Genomic DNA, 12,792 nt, shown 5'->3' on the forward strand with positions numbered 1-12,792 from the left:
TGAAAGTTGATTAAAGAATTGACCAAAGTTAGGGGCAGCTAGGTGGCGCAGTGGATGGAGCACCGGCCCTGGAGTCAGGAGTACCTGAGTTCAAATCCAGCCTCAGACACTTAATACTTACTAGCTGTGTGACCCTGGGCAAGTCACTTAACTCCAATTGCCTCACTTAAAAAAAAAAGAAAGAAAGAAAGAATTGAGCAAAGTTATGAGAGACTTGAGGCAGGGGTACCATCCAGAAGGTTGTTGAAATAGTGCAGGCATGAAGTAATGAGAACCTGCACCAGGCTAATAGTAGTGTTAGAGGAGAGAAGTAAATGTTACAAAGGTAGAAATTGGGTATGGTGGTCGTGGGGTGTGTGTGTGTGTGTGTGTGTGTGTGAGGATTGGGGGAGGTGAATGAATTGAGGATGTTATCTAGGTTGTAAGCCAACATGACTGGGAGGATGGTGTGGGGTCCTGGATAGCAATAGGAAATCTATTAAGAAGGAAGGGCTTGAGAATAAATATAATGAGTTTGTTTTTTAGATGTGTTCAGTTTAAGATGTCTATGAAACATTCAGTTTAAGATTTCTAATAGGAAGTTAGACATGCAGGACAAGATTAGGAGAAAAAGGTTAAGGCTGGATAAGTAGATCTGGGAGTCAGCATAGATATCATAATTATCCCCTTGGGAGCTGTTGAGATCATCAAATGAGATGGTATAGAGGAAAAAGAGAAAAGGGCCCAGGACGAAGATCCAAGAAAGGAAGCTGAAAAGGTGTGGTCATACTAGTAGGAAAAGAACCAAGACAGTAGTGTTACAAAAACCTCTAGAGGGAAAAGTATCCAGAAGAAGAGGGCAATCAAGAGTGTCCCAAAGACTGTATAAAGGATTAGTATTCAAAAAAGTACATTCAGTTTGATGATTAAGAAGAGATTGTTGGTAACATTGGAGAAATATTTCACTTGAATGTTTATGTCACAAGCTAGACTACAGAAAATGAGAGGAAGCAAAGTGAAAAGCACAATTAAACAGCCTTTTCATAGAGGTTAGCCACAAAAGAAGCTAAAGAGATAGGTGAGCTATAGATCTGGTGAAAGTTTTTTGATGAAGATGGAAATAAAAGTATGTGAGCAGTTGGACAGCAATTAGTAGGGAGAGACCGAAAATTAATGAGAGTTAGGGATGATAGAGGAGGCAGTCTGCTAGAGAAGATGAGATGGAATGGAATCACTTGTGCATGTAGTAAGAATTTGTCTTGGCAAGAAGAACCTCCTCTTCATGTGAGACAGGTGAAGAAGGAGATAGTGGCTGAAGGCATCTGAGTTTAAGATGAGGAGGGAATAAGAGGAAAATGGCTTCATTTGTTTCAGTGAGATATAAAGGCTAAGCTTTCCTTTGAGAGGATGGGGAAAGGGTAAGCCTCGGGAGGACATTCCAGGGGGAAAAAAAGCTTTAGAAAAAGCCACTGTACTGAGCGGGGTAGTGATTTGATTAGGGAAATATAGAAGGATTGGTTCCACTGGGGGAAAAACTATAGTAAAATCTTTATAACAGATAATCAACCAAAGCATTCTTATACCGGTCACCTTCCAAAATATGTGTTTTAGCCTATATATTTAGTTGATGACTTCAGTGTCAGGAGATAGGTACCATTTTTCATCATTGGCCCTCTGGAGTCACAGTTGATTATTGTATTGATCATAGTTCTAAAATTTTCTAAAGTTCATTTTTATAGTTTTGTTGTTGCTATAATATAATATATCTCCTAATTCTGCCTCGATCTGCATCAGTTCATGCAAGACTTTTCAGTTTTCTCTGAAACTATACCCTTCATCGTTTTTTATGTCTATTACATTTGTATATGATAATTTTCTTCAACCTTTCTCTATTTGATGGACACTCCCTTAGTTTCCACTTCTTTGCCACCACAAATCCACGGTACTTTTCCAAATTTGTCTCACTTTAATATCCCCCTCATGCATACTGTAGTTCAGCCAAACTGGCTTTGTTAAAATCCTTTATACTTGAAATTATATTTCCCACCCCCCTGTGCCTTTTAACAGTCCATCTTCTCAGGCCTGGAATGCACTCTGTCCTCACCTCTTTGTCTTTAATCCCTAGTCTCTTTCTAAACTCAGCTCAAGAACCATTTCTTACATGGGTATTTTGCTGATACTCCAAGCTGCTATTGCTTTTCTCATATTGCAACTGTATTTACCTTTTTTGGGGGGGAGGGGTGAGGCAATTGGGGTTAAGTGACTTGCCCAGGGTTACACAGCTAGTAAGTGTTAAGTGTCTGAGGCTGGATTTGAACTCAGGTACTCCTGACTCCAGGGCTGATGCTCTATCCACTGCGCCACCTAGCTGCCCCTACTGTATTTACTTTTTTTGTTTGTTTTTTGTTTTTTGCAGGGCAATGGGGGTTAAGTGACTTGCCCAGGGTCACACAGCTAGTAAGTGTCAATTGTCTGAGGTCGGATTTGAACTCAGGTACTCCTGAATCCAGGGCCGGTGCTTTATCCACTGCGCCACCTAGCTGCCCCCTGTATTTACTTTTAAATGTATGTGTATGCATGTGTGCACATATGTACCTTATGTGTCTGTATGGTTGACTGGTTAGTTGGTTTACCTGGATAAAATGTCAGCTCCTTTTTGCCTTTTATTCACTTTACCTAATACTAGATAATAAATACTTGTTCATTGATTTTTTTTGTTGTTGTTTGTTTTGCGGGGCAATTGGGGTTAAGTGACTTGCCCAGGGTCACACAGCTAGTAAAGTGTTAAGTGTCTGAGGCCAGATTTGAACTCAGGTACTCCTGAATCCAGGACCGGTGCTCTATCTACTGTGCCACCTAGCTGCCCCGTTCATTGATTTTAATAAAGAGAAGTAGTTTACATGCAGCAGAAGTTTATGTAGGAGGTTAGTGGGAAAAGACTTGAGTCTTGGAAAAACTACATGATTTCATTTTTTTTGTCCTGCAGTTGAGTGGTTTGGTCAGAAGGTGTCACCAGACTACCAGACTTAACCAGTTCTGTGACATCACTGTGTTAACCAGAATGGATTTAAAATTGTTCTTCCATGGAAATCATGAAGCAGTCAGTCTATAACATAGTTTCAGGAAAGCCTTCTTAAAGACTGGTTAGAAATTTTGAAAGATTTATGGAACTTTTCCAGGCCTACTGATATTTTAACCCTAATAAATGTCTTATATGGAATAAGGTTTAATCTATCTCCTATTCCCATTTTGCTTAAGGCATACCAATAAACCTCAATATTTTGCAATTTTATGAAATTTCATGTTTACTAAAGATAATGAGCAAAAATTTTCCTTACAAAAAGGTTTTATGATTTATAGAACAATTTCTACCCTTTAAAAATTTAATTTCATGTGTAAATTTTCATCTTCTACTACTCAGAATATAATAGTAGACATAGAACTAGTGAGTGTCAGAGCTAGGGCCCTTTATAAATGTAGGTATTTGCCTGGAGGGGACATAACAGAAGTCTTATTGGAAGGGGGCTTAAGGTAGATGTTAAGAGGTAGGTTTAGGTTCAATATAAAGCAACACTTCTTAACTAGGGTTGTTCAGAAGTGGAATGGATTGCCTCATGAAATATTATATGCTCTTAATTTTAATTTTTAATTTTTTTTAAAGTGAGGCAGTTGGGGTTAAGTGACTTGTCCAGGGTCACACAGCTAGTAAGTGTTAAGTGTCTGAGGCCGGATTTGAACTCAGGTACTCCTGACTCTATGGCCGGTGCTTTATCCACTGCGCCACCTAGCTGCCCCTTATATGCTCTTACTGGACATATTTAAAACAGAAGCTAGATGACTATTTATCAGTAATGTTATAGAGGAGATTCTTTGTCAGCTCTAGTTGGCTTAGATGGCTTGTGAGGCCTTTCCTACTACTCCAAGATTCTATGGGCTTATGAATCTTTTTTTCTGACTTTGGTTATAGTGCCATTATACTAGTAGCTTTGAGATAGAGATATCCCCCCTGCTTCTTCCTTTCCTCACTGGCCAGCCAAGATATACTTGGTAGTATGGAAATAAATTATTTTCTAAACTAGGCCTACAATCACTCTCAATTTACTAATGGTATCCTAGCTCCCTGATTAGGGAAACAGTCAGGCTGTCCATTAATTTTTCATTTCTGGGAGCCAGTCTTTTTTCCTGTCTTTCCTTTAGCAACACAGTTGCCTATGTCCTAGATAAAAGAAGATGCTTTTATTTCTTCCTGGAAAGAAAGTATGTCAGGTGGCACTAATATTTTATCATTTTTCTTAGGAATGAAATCTATTATAGGCTGTTATATTTTCAAAAGAATTCTATCTGGCTAGCAGTCTATTTCCTTTTCTTATCTTTCTGTACACTCTAAATCAGAGGTGGGATCCAGAAACTATCCCAGGACCCTTCCTCTGACACAGTGGTTTTATGTCCCTGGATAATTCATGTAACCTTACAGTGTCTAGTCAGTTCTCTAAGTCTGTAAGTTGTAGGTACTGAACCACATTGGTGGAGAGAATTTCCTCCTAGAGAGTAATTCCTTCCACCAAGATTTGTCAGAAACCAAAATAGTTCTTATTCTGACCTTCAGTCTCTTTCGCCTGTCTTTTCCATCTTCATTTATCCTAAGCCCCATCATATGCTCCATGTTTCAAGTGAACTCTACTACTTGACTTGCCCTCTCCTGCTGTGCATTTACACAGGCCATTTTACCCCTACCTGAAATCATTCTCTGCAGCTAGATAGCACAATAGATGGAATCAGGAAGTCCTAAATTCAAATCTGACCTCAGACATTTACTAAGTTGTTTAACCTCTTTGCCTCAGATTCTTCATCTGTAAAGTGGGGGTCATAATAGTACCTACCTTCCCAGGGTTTTTGTGAGACTGAAATGAGATATCTGTAAAACACTTAGCACGGTGCCAGATATGTAGTAAACTATGTAAATGTTGTTATTATTGTTACATCTCTGCCTTCTTTTCCTTCAAGTGCCAGATCAGGTGTTACCCACAACATGAAACTTTCCTTTCCTAGTCTTCTCCTAGCCCTTAGATACTGTTATCTTTCCTATGCATTTACCACATTCTAACTTTAATTATAGTTATTTATGAAGGTGTTATGCCATTTTTCCTTCAATATCACCAGTACCTAGTAGTTACTTAATGTTGAGTTGAATTAAATTATACCAACTACTGGTTATGTAATTAGAATTTTTTAAAAAAGCGATTCTTTTTATGAACTATCATCTTTGGTAGTTAGCAGGTTTCCTCTCTTCAACCTTCTCTTAAGATGTCCTAGATCTTTTTTTCTAGGTCCTCTCAACATCTAGCTGCCCTGTTTGATCATCAAGTGGGCTTTGAAAAACTGGGTAGATCCTTAAGCAAGGGGATGATGACTCATTCTTCCGTTCTTCCAACACAGTGATCACCTTCCTCTGGACAACATCATTTTTTTTCATCATTTTATTATTTTTTAGTTACATGCAGAGATAGTTTTCAACATTTGTTTTTATAAGATTTCTAGTTTCAAAATTTTCTCCCTCTCTCCTCCCTCCCCAAGACAGTAAGCAATCTGATATAGGTTATGTATGTACAATCACATTAAACATGTTTCTGCATTAGTCATGTTGTGAAAGAAGAATCAACAAAAGGGAAAAACCTCAAAAAAGAAAAACAAAAAAAGTAGAAATAGTATGGTTCAATTTCTATCTAGGGGGCAGCTAGATGGCTCAGTGGTTAAAGCACCGGCCCTGGATTCAGGAGTACCTGAGTTCAAATCCGGCCTCAGACACTTGACACTTACTAGCTGTGTGACCCTGGGCAAGTCACTTAACTCCCGTTGCCTGCAAAAACAAAACAAAACAAAAACAAAAAAACAAAAAAAAACCCCAAACAATTTCTATCTAGATTCCACAGTTCTTTTTTTTCCTGGATTTGGAGAGCATTTTCCATCATGAGTCCTTTGGAACCATCTTGGACCATTGTATTGCTGAGAAGAGCCAAATCTATCACAGTTGATCAACACAGTGTTTTTGATATTGTGTACAATGTTCTCCTGGTTCTGCTCATCTCACTCAGCATCAGTTCATGTGAGTCCTTCCAGATTTCTCTGAAACCCACCTGCTCATCGTTTCTTATAGCACAATAGTATTCCATTACATTCATATACCACAACTTGTCCAGCCATTCCCCAATTGATGGACATCCCCTCAATTTCAAATTCCTTGCCATCACAAAAAGAGCAGCTATAAATATTTTTGTACATGTGGGTCTTTTTTCCCTTTTTTACGATCACTTTGGGGAAAAGACCTAATAGTGGTATTGCTGGGTGGGTCAAAGGGTATGTACAGTTTTATAGCCCTTTGTGCATAGTTCCAAATTGCTCTCCAGAATGGTTGGATCATTTCATAGCTCCAACAATGCATTAGTGTTCCAATTTTTCCACAGCTTCTCCAACATTTATTATTTTCCTTTTTTGTCATATTAGCCAATCTGATAGGTGTGAAGTTAGCCTATCATTTTATCTAAGTTGTGGTACCCAAAATTGAGCACAAGACTTCAAATGTTAACTGAATAAGGTAGACAGTATGATAGGTCTGTCACCAGATTAAGATGCTACAGTTCTCTTAATGTAGACAGGATTACATTAACTTTTTTTGGGTCATTACCATTTGATTTATATTGACTTTGTGGTCCACTAAAGACCCTGGATCTTTTTTCATTTGAATCACTATCTAATCATACTTTTCCTTGTCTAGTTGATGAACTTAAATAAAGGACTTGACATTTCCCTCTTCTGTCATCATTAAGCTTTATCACCATACATTTTTGCCAGTCTTCTTATCTTAGATACAGTCCAGTCTCCTTCCTTCCTTGTAATTTTTTTTCTTCTGACCTTAAGCGCTAAAACAGAAAAGATTTCTCTACATACAGCAGATCCAAAAGAGAAAATTCTATATGAAACTGCATTTCTATTTCATACAGCTTACTTAGAAAAAAAAGTACATAATACTGCATTTTACTCTTAAAACTATCTTGTTTTTCTTCTTCCTTCCCAACTTTATTTTTATTCTATGAATTTAAAACTGTTTGGAGAACCCTTCCCCCCACTTTTTTTTTGTGGTTTTTTTTTGCATTCCCGTTGTTCCCAATTAAAAACAGAAAGGAAAAGAAAGACTCAAACAATATCACATTTTTGTCTTGGGAGACATGATTGATCAGAGGTTTTTTAAAGTCTTGTTTTCTTTCCAGTGTAATTGCCCTTCTAGAACATAGTCATTCTTTCCATTTAATTCATACTACCAAGGATTCTCTGAAGTTTTTTTTTTTCTTACCTTACAGGGCAATATTATTCCATTACACTCACATATTGCAATTTTTTCAGCTATTCCCCAGTTGTCTAAAAGCAATCTAAGGTACCTATATATTTTAGTTCTGCTTCTTTTAATTTCTCTCTCCCTTTTTCTACCCACCCAATTAATGTCCCTCATCGCTATTTCCATATTGAGTTTGATATGTTTCTATACCAAATTTTGGGGTGTGCATGCGTGTGTGCGCACAATGCAACCCTCCATTGTTTCAGATAAGAGCTGAAGTTTATCTGATGCCAACTCCCCCAATTCCTTCCATGTTTGTAGACTCTTCTCTCTTATACCAGTTTTGAGAAATAGCAAATTTCTACCCCTTTTTTCCTCTTCTACATTAGTATATTATTTTTAGCTTGTATTTTCTTTCACATTTTAAAACCTGTTATTTAGCTCTCTCAATACCCATTGATATGGTTCAGAAAGGACCCTTGCTTCATGTTAGCAAAACATCAATACATCATTATGCAGTTCTTCTGGTTGCTCAAGTAAATTTACCTTTCTAAATTTTCTCTTGACTCATGTAATTTCAAAGTTCCTACTCAGCTCTAGTCTTTTCATCAGAAATGCTTGAAAGTCCTCTTCCATTAAAATTTACTCTTTTGCAATAGTATTGTATGTAACCTGGTTTTACCAGTTGTATACTTATGCTTTTATAAGTAAAAATCTTGTGACACTGCAGAGTGATTATTATTAGAATGTGCAAAATGATGCAGTAACTCTCATCCACTTCTTAAAAGGTACCACTGTGGGTAAGTCTGTTTAAGATGTTGGTAGGCCTAATAAAATTGGAATGCTGCTGGCATTCTTGAATTGGACACTAGATTGTCAGACCTAGTTCAGAGCTATGATATTAAAGGAATTGACATGATGACTTTTTACAGATCTTCACAGACACTGGGGTTTTCTCCGTAATGTATATTAAGCATTGCTTGAAAGTGTATACTTGAAATCCTGGTCATTACAGAAATGCCAAATGTTCCTTTTAATCTGAATAAAATTTGATAAATTACATACTGGATCACAAAATCTTTTTAAATTTCAAAGTTGGTATCATTTAACAAATATTGATTAATAAATGCTTGCTGTGTGCTTTGAACACTGTTTAAAATGTCAAACGTTATTAAATGTGGCCCTTCCTAGACACCGTGTATGAGAATGACCCAGTCCTTACACCCTCATGCACCCCCTTTTAGGCTACTGTATGCAGAGATTCAATCAACCTGCTTTCTTCCCTAGAACCGCATTCATAGACAGATCAGAAGTTAACACTGACTGGTGATGGGCAGCAATTTGATCCTGTGTATTAGATTAGACTTTTTAGGTCTTTGCTTTTGGTTCTCAGTGGGTAGGCAGAAAATCTGATTTCTGAAAATCAAGCCCATTTGGAGTATATATTTCCAATTCTCCCTCCTTAATTAGGACTTTGTGGAACCCATGAGTTTCTGATTGGTAGGGTTTACATATTCAGTAATGCTAAACCTGTGCCTTGATAGGTTATATAACTGCTAATTTCTTTTCTTTTTTTGGGGGGGGGGGCAGTGGGGGTTAAGTGACTTGCCCAAGGTCACACATCTAGTAAGTGTCAAGTGTCTGAGGCCGGATTTGAACTCAGGAACTCCTGAATCCAAGGCCGGTGCTTTATCCACTGCACCAACTAGCCGCCCCCCCACTGCTAATTCCTTAATGCTAAAATGTAGCATTTTTTAAAGTGTAGGTACTGAAGTAAACAGTTGCATTTATTTTATAGATTATTAGTTTTCTGGTAAGAAATGTATAATATGGCCGTGAAAAAATTTTAAGTTGCTCTTGATGGTAGGGAAATTGAATAGAAATTATAAATTTGAAATTTTCACTAAAAATAAACCACAGGGCAGCTAGGTGGCGCAGTGGATAAAGCACCGGCCTTGGATTCAGGAGGACCTGAGTTCAAATCCTGCCTCAGACACTTGACACATACTAGCTGTGTGACCCTGGGCAAGTCACTTAACCCTCATTGCCCCGCAAAAAAATTAAATAAAATAACCCCCAAAATTTATAAAATTGTCATTCATCAAGTGGGGCATTTGATCTTTTCATGTAAGAAAAGCAAATTATATTTGTTCTCAAGTTGAAATATTATCACTTCAAGTTTCCTTACTCTTAGTGATCTATTCAGATTTTGAATTTAATTCAAATGCCATGAATGGAATGAAAAGGCCATTAATATTAGCTTATAAGATTTTAAATGAGACATTGTAATTTTCTATCATTCTGGACAGATAGATAATTTTTGTATTTGTCTCCCCAAAAAGCTGCCAGCATTTAAAATAATCAGAAATTTATCTCTGATCAGAATTTATTTCCACATCTTTGGTCAGAAATTGGCAGTGACTGAGAAGAACAGATGCTTTTCAGTTTCATCAACTCTAAAGTAATTTGGAGAATAGATTATTATGGTGGAAGAGACTTTTTCTCCCCCATATTCCCTCTCCTTCCAAACTGATTTTTTTTTTTTTAAGAGAGCAAAATTTTCTCATTTAGCTTTTAGGTATGCCTCACTATCTTTGATACCTTTAAAGATGCCAAAAACTCATTTCTCTACTAAATTAAAACTTGTAATTTTCTGTATTGGTTCTTTGATTTGAAGAGTGCTTAATAGTGGGCTATGTATATTCCATTACTCTAGAAAAATAAATTAGATAAAATTAGTTTTCTTGTTCACTATCAGAGTATTGAGTAGACCACATTTTTGCCCAGAAATTTTAAATATTTTCTAATTTCTGAAATCTTTTGTTTAGGTGAGACGTGGAATCCGTTAAAATTGCACTACCAGTTAAGAAATGTTCGTGAAAGATTAGCTAAAAACCTGGTGGAAAAAGGTGTACTGACAACAGAGAAACAGAACTTCCTCCTTTTTGACATGACAACACATCCACTTACCAACAACAACATTAAGCAACGCCTCATCAAGAAAGTACAAGAAGCTGTTCTTGACAAATGGGTAAATGACCCTCATCGAATGGACAAACGCTTGCTAGCTCTTATTTACCTCGCCCATGCTTCTGATGTCCTTGAAAACGCTTTTGCCCCTCTTCTGGATGAGCAGTATGATTTAGCCACAAAGAGAGTGCGACAGCTTCTGGATTTAGACCCAGAAGTTGAATGTATGAAGGCCAACACAAATGAGGTCCTGTGGGCTGTAGTTGCAGCCTTTACAAAATAACTATTGTTGGACTCTTCTTTCATGCTGTTTGTCTTCTATTGACTTCTTGTTTTCTGTAATTCGTACTTTCTCACAATATGAATTGGATCTTGTTTTATGGAAACAATAGATGGCTTTTCCTGTATGTTGTGTGTATGCAAGATTCTGCTGGTACGAGACACCTTCCTATTTCTGTTATTAAAAACAAATACTGCCATATTGGCATTCCATTTACTATTGAACTCCAGTTGCTTGCAATTCTTAATGTAAATTTTTGTTTGTTTCTGGTATGCTTTGACTTTCAAAGTACCTCCACTCCTACATGCACATCTTTTGGATTACCTCATCTTGAGCTGTTCCACATGTGTATGTGTCTATAGCATTCTGCAGTACAATTCAGACGAGTCACAAAAAAGGCCTTTAACTCACCAAAGGTAAATACCTGTATCTATTAGGACATTTTATACATAGACCTCAGTTGAGATGTGTACTTAGCAAAGTTATTTTTAAATTAAAACAGCACATTAAATACTTAATGTAAAATGCCCCCCCCCCAAGTCTCGCTTCCCATGTAAATCTTATTGTATACATATGCTATGGTTTAATAGTTAAAAATCAAAATGAAAGTTTGTGTCTAAAGGTCCAGTTGTTTCACATAGCAGGTTTGGGATGAAATAATGCATTCCAGTATATTCTGTATATAGTTTGGATTGTATATTAACAGCCCTCTTCTCCTGATCCTGTTCCTCTTCATCTAAGTATTTTTCAAGATTTAATTAGTTATACACCTCTTTGTGTCCTTGCTTCAACCATTGCCATTTGGTCAAAACCTTGACCTCTTTACTAAGGGGAAGAAAGAAAGTGTGTGTGTGAGTGTGTGTGTGTGTGTGTGTGTGTGTGTGTGTGTGTGTGTGTGTGTGTGTGGCGCTACAGGTGTGTTTATAATTGATTCCAGTATCTACTGAGCTGTGCCATTCATGGTACTCTGCCTATGCATATATATTTTGGACATTTATCACCCCATTTGTATAATTTCTGTATGGAAATAGGCTTGTGACCAGTACTGATCTTGAGTACAGCTGTTTTGTTTTTTTTAAACTTTTGTCTGCAAGTAAATTAACGTTTGTCTCTTAAATGTCATTTATCTACTTAACACTTTTTTGGGGGGAAAGGGTGGGGGAGGTGGGAAGCAAATGTCAATTCTAGCAGGTGTTGCATGTAAATTGTTAGTAAGTAATGACTACAGCTCAGATGATTAAGATTTCTGTAACAGGAAGCTCTGCTATGTTTTCATTTTTTTATATATTATAATTATGATGATTTGCTCATTATTGTAAAATTATAAACTTTGACTTTATAAAGTTTAGTTATTATTTACCACTGTTTATCATACCACCATTGGTTTCATAATGTAAATACTAAACATTGAAAAATAAAACATCAAATTTTTTATCACCATAGTACATACTAATATTGGGGCTTTCAGGTGTTCAGAATTATTTTGTTTAACATTGAGGGCAAAAATAATAGATGGTGTATAATTCTAGAATTGAAATTTAAGGGATCCCTAATCTGTATACTAGCTTTTTACCTGAAGTAATAAATAAACTATGATCTTGAAAGTGCCTGAACCAGACCAAGTATGTCATTTGTAATTTTGTTTTCCAGAAAAGTTTCATTCATAGGAAATTAGTAGACCTTATTGTTACATTGTATAATTGTAATTATTTTTATGTACAGTTGTTACATATTTTCCACTTTTTCTCAAAGATCAGATTACTTAGACTTGATAAAAAGTATGAGATGTTAATTTGTATTTTTCCCCCCTCATAAAATGAGTATTCAAAAACCATTACCAATATTTTGTTATTTGTGAGGGAGCTGTGTCATAGTAGATAGAGTGCTGAACCAGGAGTTAGGAAGACTTGAATTCAAATGCAGCCTCTGATACTTATTAGTTGTGTGACTGGGTAAGTAGGGACAATAATAGCACCTACCTCCCATGGTTGTTGTGAGGATCAAATGAAATAATATTTGTAAAGTGCTTTACAATTAAAGTGTTATATAAATGCTGATAATATATTATTTTTATCTTGAGAGAATTTCACTTTCCTGCATTTAAAAAAAAACCTTTTGTAATGAAATTATTTTTAAAGTTTGTGTCATTTTTAGAAGGATAATATCTAAGTATTCAGACATGATGAATCTGATTCTTAGCTGCACACAATGAAGTGCTGCTGTTGCTGCTGCT

At 36.5% G+C, this 12,792-nt stretch overlaps 1 protein-coding gene across 1 annotated transcript in view; it reads left to right on the plus strand.

The window, feature by feature from the left end:
* GOLPH3 (golgi phosphoprotein 3) overlaps window positions 1-12,177 on the plus strand; it is a 52,414-nt gene extending 40,237 nt beyond the window's left edge. Inside the window, 1 exon segment of the mRNA XM_043977183.1 lies at window positions 10,138-12,177. Within this exon segment, the coding sequence (XP_043833118.1) occupies window positions 10,138-10,562 (425 nt within the window). The 3' untranslated portion in view covers window positions 10,563-12,177.
* The last annotated feature ends 615 nt before the right edge of the window (window positions 12,178-12,792 follow it).

This window comes from Dromiciops gliroides, chromosome 1, assembly GCF_019393635.1.
Source record: "Dromiciops gliroides isolate mDroGli1 chromosome 1, mDroGli1.pri, whole genome shotgun sequence".
NCBI classification, from domain to species: Eukaryota; Metazoa; Chordata; class Mammalia; order Microbiotheria; family Microbiotheriidae; genus Dromiciops; species Dromiciops gliroides.